The 24,211-nt window shown below is 42.2% G+C and overlaps 1 protein-coding gene across 2 annotated transcripts in view; it reads left to right on the forward strand.

The window, feature by feature from the left end:
• COLGALT2 (collagen beta(1-O)galactosyltransferase 2) overlaps positions 1–24,211 on the forward strand; it is a 148,871-nt gene that overhangs the window by 65,535 nt on the left and 59,125 nt on the right. For both annotated transcript variants that reach the window (XM_030205353.1, XM_030205354.1), the window contains exon 2: positions 17,913–18,023. In XM_030205353.1, the coding sequence (XP_030061213.1) occupies positions 17,913–18,023 (111 nt within the window). The remainder of the gene's footprint in view (positions 1–17,912; positions 18,024–24,211) is intronic.

The following is a 24,211-nucleotide window of genomic DNA, read 5'->3' on the forward strand; positions in this document are numbered from 1 at the left end:
GCTAAAATGTACATGTGGTGTTATAGAATAATGGGGATACCCAGCTAATGTAGGCACATACATTTGCACCACGTTTCAATTAGTGCAAATGGCCACACCTAAAGTTAGGTGTGGTTCCCAGGCTTAAGCACTATTCTATAAACCACGGCTAACTTTAAGCCCAGCTTACAGAATAGTGCTTTTTTCTGTTCTGATTTTTTTGGCACCATATATAGAATCTAGTCCTCTAAGGGCAATTCTATAATTAGGTGCTTGGAAGGTGCCTACTGGAGCCTTTTCTGGAAGGAAAACTAGACACCTACTTTTCTTTATAGAATATTAGTTTAACAGGTCAAAACCTCACCTGTATTTTAGGCACAATCACTTGCACCACCCTTGCCCTGGTATAACTGCTCACATCTAGCTTGCTGAAAAATGTGCATAAATTATAGTGTTTATACGCATTTTTAAATAAGCTCTATTTCTTTTCTTGGATAAGCATTACTGGCCACCGGGTCATTTTAATTTAGTGATATTCATGGCGTTAATAAAACGGAAGTGGAGTCTTAATTAATGGCTGTTGGCTAAGCTTAATTTTATTTCAGTTCTTGTATGCAAGCTATTATAGAATTGTAAGTCCAATTACAGTTTCATTAGTCTGCTTTGGGTAAAGATTATGATCCCAAATGGTATATAAGTCAAATTAGATCAAGATCAGTTGTGCACTCATGATCTCCTGCTATCACAATTGTTTGATTTTTTTTTTGATTCATCACAATATGTAAAGTATATTCTAAATTCATTCAAAAATGTTTTTGCCACACACACTTATTTCCACAAAATGTTTTATGATATGCATGTTAATATCACAAAGTATCTCCACACACATGTATTTATCTTTGGTGGTTTCTTTATCATCATATTTATTTCATGGTTTATGTTCTTTATTATTCAAATACATGTATATATGTGTGTGTGTGTGTGTATATATATATATATATAAAATATATATATATATATGTATAGTTTGTATGTTCATTATTTCTTAAGTAGACCTCCTGACGCAGATGCTGTGTGCCAATACATGGTCTACGTTAGCAGTGCTAGCCTAAGGCAAAATGCCACCTGAGGCGGAGCTAAGATGCCACCCTCCTGGGCTGCTTTCCTGCTGCTGGCACCTGCCTCTTCCCTTTATTCCGGCAGCCTGAGCCTCTTATGAAACAGGAAGTTACATCAGAGAGGCGGCTGCAGTAAAGGGAAGAGGCGGGTGCCAGCGGTAGGGCAGTGTATGGGAGTTGCTGCTGCTGCTGGGTTTGGAACGTGATGAAATAGGCAAACGCCATGAATGGGATGGCCACTCACTGAAGCGTGGGGAGATGCTGCCCCTGAAGAATGCCGTCTGAGGCACCCCGCCTCTGGTGGTCTAATGGTCGGGCCACCCCTGCATGTTGGGTCATTGATGTACAGGACTGTCATTGATGTTCAAGATTGATCTACGCTGTTTGTCTGTAGATTGTAAGCTCTGTCGAGCAGGGACTGTCTCTTCATGTTCAAGTGTACAGCGCTGCGTACATCTAGTAGCGCTATAGAAATGATAAGTAGTAAGTAGTAATAAAAGGCTCTCGGTACTTTTTGTGTTTTCACCTTTAAACTATAGCATGTAGCTAGAATTTGGATTTTTTGTGCATATGTGTGCTCATGGGTGCATAAATACCAGCATTCTGATCATTTGTATGTGTTTATGAAGGGGATGGGATTTGATAAACCACATTTCTGTGATTACAATCAAAGAGGTTTACATATTATTTACAAGTAATGACAAGAAATTCTTTTTCACGGAGCAGGTGGTTGATGCCTGGAATGTCTTCCCAAGGGAGGTGGTGGAGAAACAAAATGGTGGTGGAATTAAAAAAGGCATGGAATGAACACAGAGGATCTCTAATTAGAAAATGAACAGTATAAAAAACAAAACTTTAAATGGTTGTATGTGTGTTTGCATGTTGAATAGCACTTAGATGGCGACTGTGGCTGTGAAGAACTAAGGCTGATGCTGGGCAACCTTGTATGGTCTGGGTCCCGTATATAGCAATATGGTTTAGGATGGGCTGCAATGACTCTCTTAATCTGTGGGGGGGGGGGGGGGGTGGCAAATGATCTTAATTTGGGTAATCAGAGCTTATAACTTTTATAATTGCCTGGATTTCCCCACAATTGACAACTGTTGGTTTAGGTTCGAGGCTAGATTTTAAAACTGGCATTTTCCTTGTTCATTATTTAACTTCAGTAGTAGCTGCCCAACAGCTTCAGGTAGGGGGATAGCAGAGCACTGCCTGCAGCATCAGCCCATAGGATTACCTAATGAGTCCATTTCACCTCTGGCAGCATAAGCCAGCCCTGGTTTTAATTTATTTATTAGGATATATTTGCCCTTTTGAAGGAATTCAATCAATGCATTCCATGCAGGGAGATGCAGTTCTGCTTTGCCCTCAATTCACATCTAGCCAGTCTGGTTTTCAGGATATCCTCAATATATACAAATAGTATAAATCTCTCTGCCAGTTAATTCATTTTTAGAAAATACCTTTATTATTTATTTGCTTACAAAACCTAATACCTTAACATATCATTCCTTCATTAAGGTATTAGGTTTTGTAAGCAAATAAATAATAAAGGTATTTTCTAAAAATGAATTAACTGGCAGAGAGATTTATACTGTTAGTATTGTTGGTTCAGTTAGCAAGTAGGGTATAGCCCAGTATTATAAGGTTGTTAACACAATATATACAAATGAGATACATTTGCAGTACGTGCAAATGTTACGCCTGCATTTTCATTGGGGATGTCCTGAAAAGCAAATTGGCTAGGTATGTTCCCAAGGACTGGGTTGAGAATCCCTGCTGTATGCAATTGGAGCAAACCTAGGATTGGCTCACACTTTCTAGGGCGGTGCTTCTCATCCCAGTCTTTGGGGCCTACCCAACTGGTCAGGTTTTCAAGCTATCCGCAATGAATATGCAAGAGAGAGTTGCATTTGTTGCCTCCATGCAAATTCTCATGCATATTCAGTACAGATATTAGGAAAACCAGACTAGCAGGGTGTGCCCCGAGGAGCACTGTTCTATGAAATATTAATTTATTTTAATTTTTGTTACATTTGTACCCCACGCTTTCCCACTCATAGCAGGTTCAATGCGGCTTACATATTATATACAGGTACTTATTTGTACCTGTTCAATGGAGGGTTAAGTGGCTTGCCCAGAGTCACAAGTAGCTGCCTGTGCCTGCAGTGGGAATTGAACCCAGTTCCCCAAGACCAAAGTCCACCACTCTAACCACTAGGCCACTCCTCCACTCAATTCAGCTGGGAACCTAGAAAGAGCGAGGAAAAGTCTTTTTAAAAATTTTTTTTTAAAGAGGACTTTGCTTTTTCTATGGTGTTTCATGTTGAATCCTTGGAACGTAGAAGCTGACAGGATATGTCGTCAATAAAATCCTAAAAAAAATTCATAAGGGGTAGCAAACTTTCCAAATATCCAAAAAAAAGCATGAAATTTTCAGGGCCCTGTTTACTAAGGGGCCCTTGTACTAAGCTGCTTAAGCGCCTATGCACGCCCAACGCGCAGCAATTCTGAGTTACCGCCCGCCTATCACGTGGCCATTGTAGTAATTTCTTTTTTTACATGCACTCACTACGCGTACCAGAAGATATTTTTATTTTCTTGCACACGGGCAGTAATCGGCATTTTACACACATAGACCATTACTGCCCGGTTACCGTGTGAGACCTTACCACTAGGTCAATGGCTGGCGGTAAGATCTGAGACCCAAAATGGACGCGTAGCAATTTTCATTTTGCCGCATGTCCATTTTCAGCAAAAATTTAAAAAGGCATTTTTTTTACAGGTGCGCTGAAATATGATTCTGCGCACGCCCAAGACACGCGTCTACACTACCGCAGGGCATTTTTCAGTGCGCCTTAGTAAAAGGGCCCCTAAGCCATGCTAGAAGAATGTTTCCATTTTTAGCGCTCGCTAACTGTATAGGTGCCCACAATATTCCCAGTGTGTGCTAATTTTGTGCATGCAATAAAAACACTAGAGCACCTTAGTAAACAGGGCCTGCGGTTTGTTAACAGGATGGCTAACCCAGACTGTGGAGTACTATGAAAAAAACAAATGAGGCCTCCCCCCTTTGGGGATAGGTTTGATACGTTTGGTCAAACCATTGCTTTTTGAGTTTTGAGGTCTCATTTGTTTAAATTGTGAGATTTTTCACAGCTCTCCACAGCCATCGTGTTAGCAAATTGCATGTTTCATGCTTTTTTGGGGCCAATAAAATCCTGCAATAATTATTTGTGAAAAAAAACCCATTCATTGTCACAATCAGTTCTGCTCCTGCAGTGAAGTAAACTGAAGCCAGATCATGTAATATTCTTTCATTTGTACTGTGTTGGAATTTGTCGGCTGGTTTTCTGTTAATATTTCTCATTGTCTGAATTTTAGTGTTGCCTTAGTCAATGCAACACAAAATTTCACTTCTGCTATATGAACTGTGTTTGGCTCTGTTCTGACCTTCCCTTTCCCCCCAAGCACAGTGCTACCCTGATTACTCATCTGAGGTTCAGGCTTCAATGTTTTGTACTGTACAGTCTAGTCTTAAGATCTCTTACTGCTGTTTTCTTAAAGCCTTGATCTCCACATAGAAATGCTTTCAAATCCCGAACTTGTGCTGTACCAAATGAATACTGAGCAGTCAAAAAATATCATTTTTCTAGTGTGCTTACAGTACTTAATTGTTGCTTTATAGATGAGTCAAGAGGATCTTAGCTCATCATCAACTATATGGTTTACAGTTCCTCCAACTGTATGTTTTTTTGTAAAGGATACACAGAAATGTAGGCTTAAGGCTGGTTTCATGCTGTCATGTGGGAAACCTGAGTTTGATTTCAAGGCTAGGACTCAAGTTTCCTGGAGAAGCCTGGGTAGGAATCCTGCAAAGGATAGGTGTGAATTGCTTATTTACTCTTTCCAAAAATACTAGGAATAGGAGGCATGCAATGAAGCTACTAAGTAGTAAATTTAAAACAAATTGGAGAAAATATTTCTTCATTCAGCGTGTAATTAAACTTTTTACATTGCTTATCTTTTTTTCAGTTCAAATTTTTTAAATTAACTTTTAGAAAATATAAGAAAACATAAGTAACAATATAACAAGGACAGATGACACAGAACAGAGGTATACATTAAATGGAATTAAGGAAACCTCTGGAATGAGAGGGCATAAATGAAATTAAGAGGAAATAGGCTGGGGGGGGGGGGGTTAGGAGCGACACGCTGTACATTAGTGTTTAGATTTTTCTTTCAATGATTGTATTATGGATGATATGATACATGCTGTTATTTACAAGTTTTATTTGTCTTAATAAAGTTCATTAAAACAAAAAAAAAGAGGAAATAGGCTTAGGACAAATCTGAGGACATACTCTTTCACGGAAAGGGTGGTGGATGCATGGAATGGCCTCCCGGTGGATGTCGTGGAGACGAAGACTGTGTCAGAGTTTAAGAAGGCATGGGACAGACACGTGGGATCTCTTAGGAAAAGGAGGAGGAGGTACTGGTTACTGAGGATGGGCAGATTGGATGGGCCATACGGTCCTTGTCTGCCATCATGTTTCTATGCTTTCTATGTTTAAAATATGTTTAGAATGACGGAAGCATTTAAAAGCAATAAAACATGACTGTACTATGATGGATAATGGCAAAAGATAAAGGGAAAAAGAATTATATTGCTATAAAATCAACATACAGTGAAGTAAGATAAAATGTAAGGTCAGTAGGTCAATGGGAATTAAACTGAGCCAAATGTAACTCTGGTTGCCATATGTCTTTTTATATTTTATTCTTTAGCTGAGTTCAGTTCGTTTGAAAGTGTGGCAGATAGGGTGCCGCTAGAATGCAGAATTTAGGTTACATTGCTTATCTGATAGTTTCCCATGTTATTTTTGTTTCTTAGGGGTCCTTTTTATCAAGCCAAGCTAGAAAGTGCCCGGTGCTGCGATTAGCGTGTGTGTTTGCCGCCACTCCGACCACTTTCTAGTGCGGCAGAAAAATGTTGGAATTCTTATTTGTTTCAGTCATGGCCATGTGCTAATTTCACAATTGGCATGTGGCCATTCCTGCCTGAGCCCTTACTGCCACTTATTTAATTGGCGGTAAGGGCTCATGCGCTAATCCTGCGGTAACTGGGCAGCGTGCGGCAATGACCGTGCACTGCCCAATTACTTCAGTGCCTACTCCCTGGCCCTATGCTAGAAAATGATTTCTATTTTCTAGTGCAGGGATTGGTGCACGCTGATCACAGCAGTCCTGTGGGATGCCTCAGCGCGCCTCACCGTGGTACTGTTTTGCCACGTGCTACCCACGCCCTACCGCCCTTTAGTAAAAGGGCCTCTTAGTTTATTGGAGGGAACTTTCGATGATAGGGGGCTTTTTTTTGTTACTCTTGTGTTTTTCTAAGTTAAGTATTAGAGGGGTCAGTATTCATAAGCACTTATACCAGGGGTCCCCAATCACACTGTGTTTTCAGGATTTCCACAGTGACTATGTTTATGAGATCTATTTACATTCACTGCTTCCACTGTATGCAAATCTATCTCATGCATATTCATTGTAGAAAACCTAAAAGGATTGTAGCTCTTGAGGACAGAGATTTTGGGACCCTGACTTATACAATTAGCATCATATGATGGCTGCATAGGTGATTTGTTTGAAAACTAGTCACAAGTGAGTGGATACACTGTGGCCTTAAAGTTGAGGATGGGGTCAGGGAAATTCTGTTGGTGGCTCCAAAAGCTATGCAGATGGCAGCAATAATCAGCTGATGTTTGCATAACTTATTTGAAGAAAAAGCAGTCTTGACTTTCAGGGGGCAATTGTATAAGGGGGGGGGGTCCCTAAACAGTTTCCAACCCAGTACCTATTGTATAAAGGTATAACCACAATAATGACATCCCACCAGGGAGCACTCTTTTATCTATCTATGTAGCACCCCATCAAAATAGCCTTGTAACAAAATAGCCCCTGACAAAATAGCTGCTCCCACAAAATAACCCTTGACAAAAAAAGCTCCAAAATACTCTGAATAATTTATGGACGAAATCAGGTGTGAACACCTGCTTCGGGAGTCTACAAAAAAAAAGTGATTTAATGAATTAAAAGTTTGTAGAAGTATGGGTATTGAGGCTACATGCTGAAAATGTCTTTGCCTTCTCCAATCTCCATAACTATAGTTGAAGCTAGAAATGCAAGCTGCAGGTCAGCCAGTAATACTAAATAGCGATAAAAGCTGAAGCATTCCTAGCAGCAACTCTCAAGATGCCAGAATTAGGTGGTATTCTTTAAAGATGCGTGCATAAATATTTTAGCATGCAACTGAAAAGGATGTGGCTATAGGAAACAGGTGCGGCCCGACCATTAGGCCACCTGATGTGGGGGCCTCAGGCGGCACTCATCAGGAGCGGCATCTTGGGGAGCAGCTTCACGGCTGCCTCTCTGAAGTAACTTTCTGTTTCATCAGAGGCTCAGGCAGCCGCAGTAAAGGGAAGAGGCGGGTGCCGGTGGCGGCATGATAGCTCCGCCTCAGGTGGCACCTTGCCTTGGACCCGCCCTGATAGGAGGAGCATGGATGGGTCAGGAGTATTATAGAATCCTGGGGATCTGCACCTAATTTAGGCACGAGGATCTTATACCAACCTGGTGTAAATCCTTGGGTGCGGATCCCAGCACCAGTGGCGTAGCTACGTGGGGCCACGGGGGCCTGGGCCCCTGTAGATTTGGCCCTGGACCCCCCTGCTGACGACCCTCTCGACCATCCCTCCCGCCACCAACCCACCATCGCCGTCGCCTGCCTTTACTGGCGGGGGACCCCAATCCCTGCCAGCCGAGGTCCTCGTCTTCTGGCGCAAGGCTTCGTTCTGTTTCTGAGTCTGATGTCCTGTGCAGGACGTCAGACTCAGAAAGAGAACGAAGCCTTGTGCTGGAAGAAGAGGACCTCGGCTGGCGGGGGGTGGGGTCCCCCGCCAGCAAAGGTAGGCGATGGTGGTGGGGGAGAGTTGGCAGCAGAAGGGGGGTTGAGAGGGTCGTCGACAGGGAGGGGGGTCAAAGTTGGTGGCGGCGGCGGCCGGCAATGGCGGGGGGGGGGGGGGCGGCAGCACTGGGGCGGGGCTAAAATGTGCCCCCTCACATCGAGCTCTGGACCCCCCTCCCACCAAAGTCCTGCCCAGCACTAAGCGCTATTCTATAAACAGTGCTGAACTCAAGAATGCCATTCATAGGTAGCAATCAGCGATCATTTTTTTTTGGTACCCAAAGTTTGGCACCATTTGTTGTATTTAGGGGCCCTTTCACTAAGGCACACCAAAAAGCGGCCTGCGCTGGTGTAGGCACATGTTTTGGACGTGCATAGGCCAATTTTTCAGCATGCCTGGAAAAACATTTTTTTTTTTGTTTTTTTGTGGCCGAAAATGGACATGTGGCAAAATTAAAACCAGCGTTTGTCCATTTTCAGCCTGACACCTTACCATCACCTATTAACTTAGTGGTGAGGTCTCACACGCTAACTGGGTGGTAAGCGGCCAATGCACGTAAACTGCCGATTACCCCCCCCCCCTCCCCCAGGGTAAGTGTCACACAGTAGAAAATATTTTCTACCGCATGTTTTGGGTGCGCGTCAAAAATGGAATGACCGCCGGGGGCGGTAGCTGAGCAGTAGTTTCAATTTGGCGTGCGTTGGACACGTGTAGGTGCCTACGCGCCTTAGTTAAAGGGCCCTTTAGTACTTAATGTGTACAGGCAACATAAAGTATATCTGACAATTCTTTTTGATCATCTGGGGGGGAAAACTGGAAACCAAACAAAGGGGCAATAGGTGTGTAGAAAACAATGGTAGATATTTACACATGATGCATACAATGCCAGATGACCCTCTCCTTAAATATAACTTACACAGAAGGCTTCTTTTAATACCTCAGAAATCTCTTGCCAGACCTCGGACCAGCTACAGAACATGCTTCATGGACTTTGACAGCTCCCCTCTTTTGCTGCTTTGAATCTGCTGTGTAGCAAAAATGAAAGTGGAGGAGTGGCCTAGTGGTTAGAGTGGTGGACTTTTGTTCTGGGGAGCTGGGTTCAATTCCCACTGCAGGCACAGGCAGCTCCTTGTGACTCTGGGCAAGTCACTTAACCCTCCATTGCCCCAGGTACAAATAAGTACCTAAGCCACATTGAGCCTGCCATGAGTGGGAAAGCACAGGGTACAAAAAAAAACATTTTCACATCATTCCCTAATACTGTTTTATGGAAGAGAGTACTAGGGAAGAAGCACAGTTTTGATGCCAGTTGCCCAAGAAGCCTACCAGCTTTCTACACACACATTGCTTTCTTTAGGCAGTTTGCAGATGCTGTGAATTCCCTTTAAAATTCACCAAAGCACTATTTGCCAGGATTTCAGTGCTTGTCTGTGAAAGAGCAGAAAGATGTCAAATATACATTTCATTCCTTCTCAGTCCCTCTTTTTAACGGCCTTAAACACTTACCTGAGGTCAAATATTATTCTTCTCTTCATATGCAGCTGTACCCTGACAATAAAAAATGTAATTTATTTAAAAAGAAATACCACAAATGCTATTAATACTCTGAAACCTTACCTCCATTAAAAGAAGCATTGTTTGGCCTTTGGCCTCCCAGTGGCAGCCCTCAGGCCTTCCTTCACCAAGCTCCATTTTTCAGTCAGAGCTGTTAAACTTTCAGCTGCAGATTCCGCAGGTCTCTGTTTTAATAATTAGTACACTTTTGGAGATTGTTAAGGAGTTTGTGAAAATTATAGCCAGTCCAATCTTCCGTGAGGCAGAAGAGTGGTTTCCTAGTTTTCTCTGTGCCATGTAAAGTTATGACCTGGGTCAGGGTACTTACCCACAGGGGAAAATGGAGTTTCTCCAGTGCTTGAAGGACATATACATGTTTGGTAAAAAAAAAAAAAAATACTTGATCCAGCCGTATAAGTATCTTGATAAATTTTTATGAGGTCTACTTGTCTATCCCCAGATAAACTGACTGCACGGCTGCTGCTGAGCTGCTGCTTCATGGTGCAGACTGGGCACTGTACACAGTTAATGCAGCATTAGCAAGCTATGTTTCCAGTAAAGTACTTATCATTAACAGCATCTGCTAAACCCTTCAAATGTCCTGGTAAAACATTAGGGGTCTTAGATTTCTCAGGCTGACAGGACAGATGTTTACACAGGAGAGGGTAATTTACAAAGTCATTTCTGGCTTCTTAAATAGGCTTTTGGAACATTGCATTTAGGGGCCCCTTTACTAAAGGGTTGCTTCGTGGCCACCTGGAACTACCTCCGGCCCAACGCGGCTGCCGGCAGTAATTCTACCTTGACCACGTGCCATTTCCGATGCTACAAAAAATACCTCCATACTTTCTAGCGTGGCGCTAACATGGTGGTAATCTGGCAGTGCCGCGTGCTGCCTGGTTACCGCTGGGTTACTGCAGCAACCCTCAATCGGTGGCGGTAGGTGCTCCTTCCCGATTGGCCACGTGGCAACCCTTTAGTAAATAATCTTACCGCATGGCCATATCTTTTTTAGAGGCTTTTTACCTGCTGCGGTAAAAAGGGCCCTGGCGCACGATAAAAACGGTCCCCGCCGTTAGCACAGGGCCCTTTTTATTGCAGCTTGGTAAAAGAACCCCTTAGTTTTTGCAAACCCTTTACCTGTATATTGTGGAGCCATCCCAGAGACAGGATTACCATATTTTTGCACATATAAACTGTGTTTAATACTCATTTTTACTACAGGGGTTGTGGCTAATACAAGGATGTGGTTTATACATGTTCCTGTTTACATAAGTGCAGCTCTTGTGCGCCTGCCCAGACAAAAAACAGAAGTGTCATCACACCGCTGCCTGTTCTTCTAAATATGTGTGCTTTCATTTTCAGACATGCGCACATCGTCGTTGCTTGCTATCTGCATTTAAAACTTACAATTTGTGGCCATCTGCACCGTGAGCCAAAAGAATTGGTGCCAAAAAACCCCACGCTTAGTGCTATTCTATAAACCTCGCCTAGAGTTAGGCGGGGTTTATAAAATAAACAAGGCCATTTACACCAACTAAAACCTGGTGTAAATGCCCAAACCTTACTTAGGCGCAAATCGGACATATTCTATATCACTGCACATAATTTTTAGGAACGCCCATAGCTCACTCGTGCCCCTCACATGGCCATGCCCCCTTTTGAGATTTGTGCTTTAGACTTTCCACGCACCACTATACAGAATACGATTAGAAAGTTGTGCACGTAAATTCTAATTAGTGCCGATAACTGCTTGTTATTGCCCAATTATCGGCACTGATCAGCTTGTTAATTAAGTTGTGCGCACAACATGGCTGCACTGCCAAATTTGCGCACACAACTTCAGTCACTATATATAGAATTTCCCCCTATCCCCCAGATTCTATATATTGTGCTTAGATTTAGGCGCCAAAATGGGCATGGATTCAATAACACCGCAAGTAACTTAATTGGCTTAACAAGCTAATGAGCGCTGATAACAGCACTTAAGCAATATTGAGCATTAATTGGCACTGATTCGAATTTAGGCGCGCAACTCACAAAGAGTATTCTGTAATGATGTACGCTGAACTAACACAAGCAGGGAAAAAGGGGCATGGCTGTACCCGGGGAAATGGGCATTTCATGGGCGTTCCAAAATTTAGGCGCCTAGTTATAGAATATGGCCCAGTGCGCCTAAATTGACGCACAGGGATTTACATTAAGTTTTCATTGGTGTAAATGGATGCGTGTAGATTTAGGTGCTGAAATCTTAACTAAGTGTATTCTCTAATTGGTTCCTAAATCTAGGCATTGATTATAGAATACGCTTAGTCAGCACTGATTTCAGGTCCGATTTTTTTTTAGGCGCCATATAAAGAATCTCTTCTTATATGTATTCTTTTGCAGTGAAAGTTAGCGCAAACTCCTGAAGCAAACAGCTTTGTCCCAGAGCAGATAATTTGCAAACTGACCCCTAAATCTGTTTGAAGTTTCTGATTGGTGTAGGGCAAATAATAAAAGCTATCTTGTTGATCTGAGAGAGAAATGCACCTTGGCATTTGGAGCAGTGCCGTAGTGTTAATGTACTTAGTAATGCCGGGCAGCTTTCTACAGTCTGAGTCCTATATATTTATTTAGATAAATAAATATACAATTTATTTGTAACATTTATATCCCACATTATCCCGAACAAGTTTGAGTTCAATGTGGCTTACAATAAACAGTATAAGATATATGACAAAGAATAATGGTTTTTCTTTGTGAGGGGTTGTTTGAATAGAAACGATTTGAGGATTTTGCGGAAGTATGTTCCTGTATATTTCTTATTTTGGGTGGTAAGAAGTTCCACTATTTGGTTCCTAGGTAAGTGAAGTCTGCAGAGTGGACAGGTTTGTAGATCACTTTTTTGCAATATAGCAAGACAGATCAGAATGGGCTACAGTGGACATAGACTGTAACTCTAATAACTGGTGGACTTCTAAAGTCTGTGTCCCAAAAATGGCAAAGGAAAGATCAGGATCAAGGATATGCATTTTATACCAAATTCATATCATATGCAATGTGAGTGAGGGTGTTGTGTATCTTCACAGGGGAGGGGAGAACATTTTAAAGTTGAGTTTAGTAAGTAAAATGTTGTTAGTTAATATATTGTTGGACTGTTGGTTTAATCACGAATTGATAATGAATGTGACTGTTGGCAGACTGGATGGACAGTGCAGGTCTTTATCTGCCATCATCTACAATGTTTCTGTGTCTGATTCCAAGGCAGGCCGAGCAAAAGAGAAGGGTTACAAGGAGCTGGAAAAGTACTGCCTGGGTATGACTTTTCCACTGTCACAATGCTGTAAGTAAACTGAAGACAGAGTGTCCACAGACCTCCTTTGTGGACAGGACTTTTCTGTATGTGAATGAAAACTTGCAAAATACCTTAATGTGCTCTGTTGACTCACTGAGGTAGCTGAGGATAAAAATAGCAGAGAATAGTTAGGTGCTGCACAGCGAATAACCGTGTTTAAAACTCACCACAGAACTGATAGATGCGTCATGGACCTGTGCTTGCTTGTAGGTTTAGTCTGCTTTCTTTTGCCATCTTTTGTTAATATCTTAGAGTCAATATTCAGTGCTATTTAACCTTTCACACTCAGGAGCAGAGGGAGAAGAGAATAAACGTGTTTAGCACTAAGTAAGGAGCTCCCTAGATGTAGGTAGAAAGTACATATGTACGTCAAGCTCCATCTCTGGCCGTCTTCAAATCTGAGCTAAAAGCCCACCTTTTTGATGCTGCTTTTAACTCCTAACCCTTATTCACTTGTTCAGAACCCTTATTTTATCATCCCCACCTTAGTAATTCCCTTATCTCTTGTTTGTCCTGTTTGTCTGTCCTAATTAGATTGTAAGCTCTGCCAAGCAGGAGCTGTCTCTTCATGTTCAAGTGTACAGTGCTGCGTACTGTCACCAGGGAGAGCACTCCCCTGGTACAATCAAGAAACAAATGTCCACCAGCAACTTCAATCTTAAGGCTTTTATTCCATGCAGGTTTCTAGTAGACCTGATACACAGTTCCAGCAACAGCATTCACGTTCAATCTTAAGCACATGTAAGCCTCAGCCTGCAACTGCTTCTCTCCTTCTGCTTCTCTCCTCCTGGGACTCCTTTCCACCTGCCCAATCAATCCCTGGCTTATGCTCTCACAACCAATCATTCTCCTTCCATTAGCTTCCCCCACACCCATACCAGCTGAGTTAAGCATTAGACTAATGAGGAGCTCCTGCACACAGGGCTTCCTATTTCTCTTTCCCCCTAGTGGCAGCCAATCTACACATCCTGCTAGCTTACACCCCTGCCTTCCCTTATTGCAGCTAGGAGTCCAGTCCGGGTTTTCCATCTCACCCCCTGGCTCCTTGCCTGCAATGCCTTCTGGGACTTGTATTTCAGACTGAAACTGCCTTAACCCAACTATCCTGGATGTGACTCTATCACAGTACATCTAGCAGCGCTATAGAAATGATAAGTAGTAGTAGTATATGTAAATGTCAGTATTCCAGTCATTGATGCATGTTTACAAACCCATATGAGTGCAAATGATACTAAACCAGCTATGTTTATTCTGTAAGTATGTGCCAGTGGGCAGTCACGGGGCAGAGTGTGGGCAGGGTGCACCCTTAATGCACATAAATTATAGAATACTATAATTTATATGGGCAGCTCCCCAATCTAAGTGCATTTACACTAGAGCATTTACACTAAAAAGTTGCAGAGAGACAGAAATTTCACCCATCCCCGCCCATCCCCCTTTACTAAAATAACCCGACTTGTGGTAAAATAGCCCAACTGAAACAGTAGGTCTATGCTGATAACTTCCCCTCTCATTCTTTATGGGGATTTCAGTGCGATCAACCATATCCATGAATTTTTTTTTGTGCTAGAATAGGTAGGCTGGCCTAGCACTACACTTCCGCAGGAATCCCACAGGATCCCCAGGGACCTGGAGAGGATCCCCATGGGAGTCCCATGGACCTGGAAGGGATCCCTGTGGGATTCCCGCTAACCCTGTTTCCATTCAGCTGTCTAATTTACATCAGTTCTATGGCTGGTGTAAGTGCTTGTGTATAAAAACATGGTTATGTATTTACCTAGTTACGCTAGTATTCCATAAAGAAAAGTAGGCTCTAAATAGGCAGATTAATGTTTCCTAAAAATTGCTCTCTGTTTTTCCTTCAATTTTAAACGTCTACTAAGGGGGTCTTTTACTGAAGTGCGATAAATTTCCCATTTACCATGCCTTATCAGCAAAAACTTAGGACATACTAAATGCAAAGGCAGCACAGCAACAGGGGGCATACCTAGGGTTACCATATGGGACATGTCCTCTTTTTGAGGGCATGTCCAGGCAACCAGGCGGGTTTTGCCAATCTGCCCGTTTGTCCAGAAATCCGGACAAACGGGCAGATTGCTAGCCTCCCCTCCCCTTACTTACTAGTGCCCTGGTGGTCTAGTGACCTCTTCCGCCTTCGGGGCAGGAAAGAGCCCCCTCTTTCCTGCCCGGAGCGCTGCCCTGCATGCATCCTTCCTGTTGGTGATCCTCGGTGCCGATTCAAAATGGCCGCCGAGAGTTGAAGTGACCTCACGAGACTTCAACTCTCGGTGGCCATTTTGAATAGGCGCCGAGATCACCAACAGGAAGGATGCATGCAGGGCAGCCCTCCGGGCAGGAAAGAGGGGGCTCTTTCCTGCCCCGAAGAGGTCACTAGACCACCAGGGCAGTAGTAAGGTAAGGGGAGGGGGTGACGGGGTATGTGACAGCATGTCCTCTGCAGTTCCTGCACTGAAATGTTCAGTAGAATTTGTTAACTCAGGTCGCAATTAGCGTGGATACACTTAGGGGGAGATTCTATATATGGCACCTAAAAAAATCGGCGCTGAAATAGGTGCCAACTAAGGGTATTCTATAATCGGTGCCTAGATTTAGGCGTCGATTATAGAATATGCTTAGTTGATATTTCAGTGCCTAAATCTATGCGCATTCATTTACACCAACAACAACTTGGTGTATTAGGGGCACTGGGCCTTATTCTATAACTAGGCACCTTAAATTTTGGAACGCCCACAAAACGCCCATTTCCCTGCCCAAAATCACACCCATTTTTGCCTGCGCAAGTTAGAAGTTCAGCGCACATCATTTACAGAATACACTTGGTGAGTTGTGCCCCTAAATTATAATCAGTGGCAATTAATGCTCATTAAGTGCTGTTATCAGTACTCATTAACTTGTTAATTGCAAGTACTGTTATAGAATCTGCACCGATTTTGGTGCCAATCTCTGGGCGCACTATAAAGAATCCAGGGGTTAGTGTCTCCTAGTGAGGAAGCACTAAGTGAACCCATGCTAACTGCACAAGTGACAGGCTGTGGTATGTACCCTGCACTAACTGCAGTATGCTATCCACACCCATTTTCCAGCCATGCCCTGCCTAGTTCCTGCACTCTAACAAAATGCATGTAACACATGAATTAGCGTGCACTAACTCCTAAACCACGGCGGTAACAGCGCGATTGTGTGGTAGCAGTTGTTGCATGCTAATTGATGCGTTAACAGCTTAATTCCCTTTAGTAAAAGAGTCCCTAAATCTCTCAAATAATGCAAATCATTAAGAACACCAGCTCCTTGTGTGAAGTGCATGTTTGTAGCTCCCTACATCATAGTTTCAGTTCAACACCTTCATGATTCCTGCTGTATGTAATAATTTCAGGTTTTATTTAATTTTAGTGTTTTATTTTATATTTGCTTTTTATTATTATTGGTTTATATTATAGATTTTATATGTTTTTTGGTTTTAATGCCATTTGTTTTCTGATGTTATTAAATATTTTTTATGTTCTCTTTTATTTTAATTTAATTTTAAACCGCTTTGATATGACAATATTGTTAAAAAGACTGGTATAGTAAGAATTTACATAAAGATAAATGAGACTCTTGTTCCCTCTATCCCAGTAACCAGGGAAAGGGTTGGCTAAAAACAGTTTATTCAATATAAATCAAATTAAAAGCTAAGGGACTTTTTGTTTTACTTCCGATCTTGTTTTTATTTTTTTTAATTGAATAAAATGCTAAGTTATAATATGTAAAGTAAAAACAGCAAAAGAAAGCACCAAGAGCCTTCAAAAATAGGGACAAAAGTTTCTTTAATCACACTCCTTTGACATTGAGGGAGAGTGTTTCCATTTGAATATATGTGCGGAGGAGCAAATACTGCTGCTGCTGCTGCTGCTGCATGTACTTTCCACAACCTCTGTTGAGCAAAGTTTAGTGCTGAATACTGCTCCCGTTATTCCTTTGATGTTATTTTTATTTGTTGTGTATGTTTGATGCAGACCCCTGACGCAGACACTATACGCCGAAACACGGCCCGTGTCAGGTCATCTTTGAAGATTGTTCTCCAAAGGAGTGTGATTAAAGAAACTTTTGTCCCTGTTTTTGAAGGTTCTTGGTGCTTTCTTTTGCTGTTTGGACTTGTGTGTGTACTTCAGTGGCGTAGCCACAGGTGGGCTTGGGTGGGCCAGGGCCCACCCATTTATGGCTCAGGCCCACCCAACAGTAGCACATGTTTAGTAGTAACTGGTGGGATTCCCAAGCTCTGCCAGCTGAAGATTTCCCCCTGATGGTAATAAAAACGCTACTCTCCACAACACCGGCACCTGCGCATGCTCAGTTTTCAGTGCATTCCTGCTGCCAAGGTGGAAAGAAGCATTTTTCCACCAGCTGAGATTTTATTTGGGGGGGGAGAACACTTGGTGCCCACCCAATTCTTGCCTAGGCCCACCCAAAATCTGGTGTCTGGCTACGCCCCTGGTGTACTTTGCTCTCTCTCTTTGCTGTGCTACATAATGTGTAGAGTAATCATTTCGTCTTTACTAAGCAAAGGTTAAAGTGTTAGTAATAACCACAAAGCAGTATTGATGGGAAGGGATAATGTGTTTGAAGGGGAGCTCACAGCTTGCTGGATGGTTGGGTAAAAGCACAATACCGCAGTGAAGACATTACCTTTCATGTGCAAGTGGATTGTGAGCTGTGTGGGTGACTCCAGAATTATTTCAAGAAAGATTTTTTTTTTAAACTGAGACATGTGAAAATAAAAGAAGTGCACTTTTAGTCTCTACAAAACTAAAGCTATCAGAAACAAAATACCTTGGGATAAAAATAAAGATGATACCAGAAATAAGAGAGACTGAGGAAGAAAAAAGAATCAAGGTAGGGCAGTTGGCTTTATGAAGGTCTGCTGCTGTAATTAATGTGCCATACTTTATTCACTAGGGCGGCGACAGATCATAATATTGACAACACCACAGCATTGCTGAGAGAATGGCTGAAGAACATTCAAAACCTCTATCACTTTGTTGAGTGGAGACCTATGGAGGAGCCCTGGTGAGCATAAAACGTTCTTTTACATATTTCTTTATCTATTTGGTCAGAAAAATTAGCCAAATAATCCTTTTTTTCCCCCTGCTGCTTTCTGGATATACATGTCGTGGACAGGATGTTGGGCTCAATGGACCCTTGGTCTTTTCCCAGTGTGGCATTACTTATGACTTGGGGCATATTTTTCTTGTGCTTCACAAGAAACACAAGAAAAATATGGCTTGGAGGATATTGAGCTCCATCCTGCTGAGCATAATTGTTTGCACACTTTGGAATTTTGCAGGCTAGAACACTTAATGCACACTTTGGAATTTTGCAGGCTAGAACACTTAGTCCATACCCACAGTAATGTGGGATCTGATATACTGTGCATGCTGAAAAGCACAATTTACTGTATCTGGCTTCATCACTACTCTCTGTACAAGTCTAAATGATGTTAAGCCGTGCTATGATGGAAATGATTAATGTTGCTATTTAGATGGTAATTTTATAATCAAGCACATGTGTAAATAGTACATCTGTAGTATTCCCTGTGCGGATATCAACCATAAGTACATAAGTACATAAGTAGTGCCATACTGGGAAAGACCAAAGGTCCATCTAGCCCAGCATCCTGTCACCGACAGTGGCCAATCCAGGTCAAGGGCACCTGGCACGCTCCCCAAACGTAAAAACATTCCAGACAAGTTATTTACATATTTCTTTATAGAAATTCACACCATGGAATTTACAACCAAAAATGAAAATACACATTCATACTCTATACTAGAAATAACTAACAATTTAAGGGGTATGTTTACGAAGGTGAGTTAGCATTTCTAACACGCCTTTAAATTTAAGGCACGTTAAATGCTAACGCACCTATACATTTCTATAGATATGTTAGCGTTTAACGCATGTAAACCATTTGCGCATTAAAAACGCTAACATGCCTTTAGTGCAGCTTAGTAAACATAGGTGTAAATTTGTGCTAGGAGGAAAAGACCTCAGAAGTTGCAAAGACGCTTTTATCGCTACATCAATCAGTGAACTTTCACAGCCATCTTTTAGCGATGTATCAATCACTGGTCAAAAATCTCCTTCCTGCCTCAAATGTGTAGTCTTTATTTAAATCACTCAGCTAGTCACCGTCCACTGTAAATATCTGTTTACTTATTTTTTTCATTTTCTTAAAAACTCCTCAACATCATGTCCATTTGTCATTTAATTCATATTGTGCAGTAACACTTATCGTTTCTGAACTGGATCCTGACAGGCACCCGTTTCACTGAGGCTTCGTCAGGTGGTCGCTTTCAGGGGGTAAGCGCTGAATATGTTCAGACAATAATAAAGTTAGCTGGAAGTGACCCCTCTGATGAAGCCTCAGTGAAACGGGTGCCTGTCGGGATCCAGTTCAGAAAAAATAAGTGTTACTGCACAACATGAATTAAATGACAAATGGACACTGCTGAGATGTCTGTGTGGAGAGTTCACTAGAAATGCTGCCAGACAGACAACTGGAATGTGGTGCCAGTTGCATAATTTTCCTCCTGGCAGTTTGTACATTTTGCTATTTGTGCTTATAAAATACTAGTCATAAACTGAAAGGAAATTACATTTAGATTGAAACTGCAGACATATGTACCTGTCTGGAAGCAGGCATGAGTATTAGCATGTAAAGGATCACAACTCCACCCACTTTCCACACAAACTCAACATGCCTACATGGAGATCGTGTTAAAGTGCACAATTTCTTGCACTGCGCAGGCTTTTATTCATAGACCCCATGAAGTAATTTTATACAAGCCCCTTTATCTGCAATAAAATTACCTCCATTGTGTCTGGTATGTTTAGGAAATCTAGACCATAATAATTCAGGCTGGCATTATTTTCAAAAACAAACCAGCGGGGCAGGAAGGACTGGATATTGGGTCTGTTCTTGAAGACCCACAGATGGGGTTAGGAGGGGGCCTTTTTTTTTTAATTAGGCAGCAGGACTTTTAGCTCATGAGAACCAAGGTTGGATCCAGAATTTAAAAACTAAACAAACACATTTTATTTTTCTTTCATTTTCAAAACACATCCCTAATTGTTTACATTCATGCTAATGTTGGAAAAACTGTATGTCATAAGCTGGCAAGAGTCCAGAGCACATTCACTGATGTACAAAATACAAAGGGCTTCTTTTACAAAGTGGCGCTGCCAATTAGTGGCCTGCTGGATGCGAAGCAGCGCATTCAATTCCCACGGGCTTCTTCCCATTCAGCGCACACTAATCTGTAGTGTCGCTCTGTAAAAGGAGCCCAAAGAGAGCAATGATGCATCTTTTTAAAAGGTTACAGTTTTCATTCTTTATAAATTGAACAATGACAAGGGGTAGGGGGCCTCTTTACACACGCTAACAGCTTCGTACCATGTTAACTGTTAGTGCATGCCAATTGCCATGTTAAACAGCTATTGTGGAAATCACCATTTACAACGGGAACAGAGCCTTGTGGTTAGTGTGGAGGTTATTAGCTGCATGTTAACCGCTAGCACGACAAACAATGAGGCTCAGTTAGCTACACCTAAGGGACTGTAGCTAACTGCATTCTGCGTTGTCCGCAGTAGCAAACTGTGCTCTTGTCATGGCTGGGCCCACTTAAGAGGAATATTTGGACCAGAAACACGTACCCTCACAGATAGCAGCTCCCTTTCCCGTCAGATTGAACCCTCTAGTACTTGAAAGCTACCAGGACGTGAAGCACAGGAATCCCAAGGATGGAGGGGGTGGACACCGGATATCAGGCGAAAAGGAGGCAAGAGAGGTACCGGAAGGAGAAGTAATCCAAGATGGCAGGCGGAAGCAGAGTCCAAAGAGAGGCAGAGGATAGCAATAGACTAGCCAAAGTGAAACAACAGAAAACAAGGCATCTGGAGTTCCCATGAGAGACTTATATGAGGAAAGGGAAACAATCAGTGGACAATCTTCTACAAGGACCAATCAGCCCAAGGAATCTAGCAAGGGACCAATTAAGTGGTGCTGCTTTATAAGGCAGGGACAAGCAGTAGTATAAAAGCAGGAAGAAGCTAATGCCAAGAAGTGTAGAATGATGCACTTGGGGTGCAGAAACCCAAAAGAGAGATACCGGATAGGAGGGGAGAGATTAGTAAGTTCGACTCAGGAGAGAGACCTTGTCTGAGGATCTCAAGGTGATGAAACAATGTGACAAGGCGACGGCCATGGCCAGAAGGATGCTAGGCTGCACAGAAAGGGGTATAACTAGCAGAAGATAGGAGGTGTTGATGCTCCTGAACAAGTCATTGGTGAAGCCGCACTTGGAATATTGTGTTCAATTTTGGAGGCCATATCTAGCTAAGAATGTAAAAAGACTGGAAGCGGTTCAAAGAAAAGCTACAAAAATGGTATGGGATTTACATTGCAAACCGTACGAGGAGAGACTTGCCAACTTGAACATGTATACTTTAGAGGAAAGGAGAGACAGGAGTGACATGATACAGACATTCAAATATTTGAAAGGTATTAATCCGCAAACAAACCTTTTCTGGACACGGGAAGGTGGTAGAACTAGAGGACATGAATTGAGGTTGAAGGGGAGCAGACTCAGGAGTAGTATCAGGGAGTATTTTTTCACAGAGAAGGGTGGTGGATACATGGAATGCCCTCCCGAGGGAGGTGGTGGAGATGAAAACGGTAATGGAATTCAAACATGCGTGGGATAAACACAAAGGAATTCTGTTTAGAAGGAATGGAGCCACTGAATCTTAGTGGAGATTGGGTTACGACACTGGTAATTGGGAAGTGAAACTGGTGCAAGGCATACTTCTACGGTCTACGCCCTGATCAAATATGGATGGGCTAGAGTGTAAATTTTAAGGGGCTTTGACATTAGCTTCAGAACTTTTAGTACAAGAAGAGTGCTGGGCAGACATATACGGTCTGTGCCCTGAGAATGGCAAGGACAAATCAAACTCGGGTATATATATAAAGTATCGCATATCAAGTAAAATGAGTTTATCTTGTTGGGTAGACTGGATGGACCATACAGGTCTTTTTCTGCTGTCACTTACTATGTTAGCTCACTTTCTGGGTCCCTCAAGGTACATTTGAGTTAACTGCACACCAACCCTTCCAAAAATTATTGGATCTCCCCAACAGTTAACTCTGAGGTTTTGCACCTAAAGCATCTTAACTTTGCTAGTAACCCACATAAGTTTGGGCAGAACTGTGATTTGCACATGTATTTTATAAATATGTCTGTATGTGCATAGAATGTATGAACACATTTATAGGTTTGGAGCAGGTGGAAATGTGTGTGTGAGCATTTGTGTGCTACTAGAGTTCATTGTCGAAAAAATTGGCAACTAAGATTTAATTCTAAAAAATGCAGGGTCATGCACTTGGGCTGCAAAAATCAAGGAACAGTATAGTATAGGGGGGTGAAGTACTTCTGTGTATGAAAGAAGAAAGGGACTTGGGGGGATTGTATCTGATAATCTTAAGGTGGCTAAGCAGGTAGAAAAGGCGACGGTCAAGGGTGCATAGGGAGAGGATTGACCAGCAGAAAAAAAGAGGTGATAAGTGCCTTTATATAAGTCTCTAGTAAGACCTCATTTAGGGCCCTGTTTACTAAGCAGTGTTATAGATGTGTTAACATTTTTAACGCGTGTTAACCATGTACACGCATATGTACGTGCCTACAATATCCCTATAGGCACCTACATGGTTAGCGCACACGCTAAGTGTAGGCGTGCTAAAAACACTGATGCACCTTAGTAAACAGGGCCCTTAGAATATTGTGTACAGTTCTGGAGACCATACCCTCTAAAAAGGTAAACTCCGAGAAAAAAGAAAAACGCCAAGAAAAACTGCATTGGCTACCAATCAAAGAATGTATCACTTTCAAAATCTGCACGACCATTCTTAAAATACTTTACGGTGAAGCACCGGGATACATGACAGACCTCATCGACCTGCCAACCAGAAACACTACAAAATCTACACGATCATACCTAAACCTCCACTACCCAAGCGGTAAGGGACTCAAGTACAAATCCACCTATGCATCCAGTTTTTCCTACTTAAGCGCACAAATATGGAATGCATTGCCAAAAGAAGTAAAAACTACGTTCGACCATCTAAACTTCCGGAAAGCACTAAAGACGGAACTGTTCAGTAGAGCATACCCCACCAACCCAACATAAAAAACCTGGCCAACAGCGACACATCATAACCAAAGACCGCAATGAACACTACTTGTACCTCATTCCACCGCATTATCACTTTGTATTCATTCATACCGTTGTTTGTTTAGACCGGAATTGTCTAACGCCGCTAATGGTAATATGTAAGCCACATTGAGCCTGCAAATGGGTGGGAAAATGTGGAATACAAAAGCAACAAATAAATAAAATAAAAAATAAACAGGATGGAGTCAATCCAGATGGCAGCGACAAAACTGGTCACTGGTCTCTGCCATTAAGCGTATAGAGACTTATCGACCTCAATACGTATACTCTGGAAGAATGGTGGGAGAGAGAGGATATGATAGAGACGTTTAAATACATCTGTGACATTAATGTACAGAAGATGAGCCTTTTTCTCTTTCAGGAACACTCTGAAATGAGAGGGTTTAAAATGAAGTTAAGTGGTTAAAGGCTCAGGAGTAATCTAAGAAAAAACTTTTTCACAGAAAGGGTGGTCGACACATGGAATAGACTCCCAGTGGAGGTGGTGGAGGCAAGGACTGAATCTGAATTCAAGAAAGTATGGGCCAGGTATGTGAGATCACTTAGGGAGAGGAAGAGATAGCAGATGCTGAGGATGGGCAGAATGGATTGACCATTTGACTTTTAGCTGCCATCATGTTTCTATTTTTCTAAGGACACACAGGCACATATTGCCCTTATGAAACAGATGCCTTTTTTTTAGACCTTTCATAAAGGCATTCTGTTATAAAATTAGCCCTTAACCCCCAGATTGTATATATGATATTCAAAATTGTGTGCAGAAATTCGGACGTGTGCCAATTTAATGGAGTAATGAGCCAATTAGCTCAAATAATTGGGTGCTAACAATCAGTTATTGACGGCAATTGGCAACAATTTAGATTTTTGTGCTTGTGCATAAATCTTTTAGAGTAGCATGGGTGGGTCAGCGGCATTCTCTAAAGGTAGTAGATAGTAGATGACGGCAGATAAAGACATGTACAGTC

The sequence above is a fragment of the Microcaecilia unicolor genome, chromosome 6 (assembly GCF_901765095.1).
Source record: "Microcaecilia unicolor chromosome 6, aMicUni1.1, whole genome shotgun sequence".
NCBI lineage: Eukaryota > Metazoa > Chordata > Amphibia > Gymnophiona > Siphonopidae > Microcaecilia > Microcaecilia unicolor.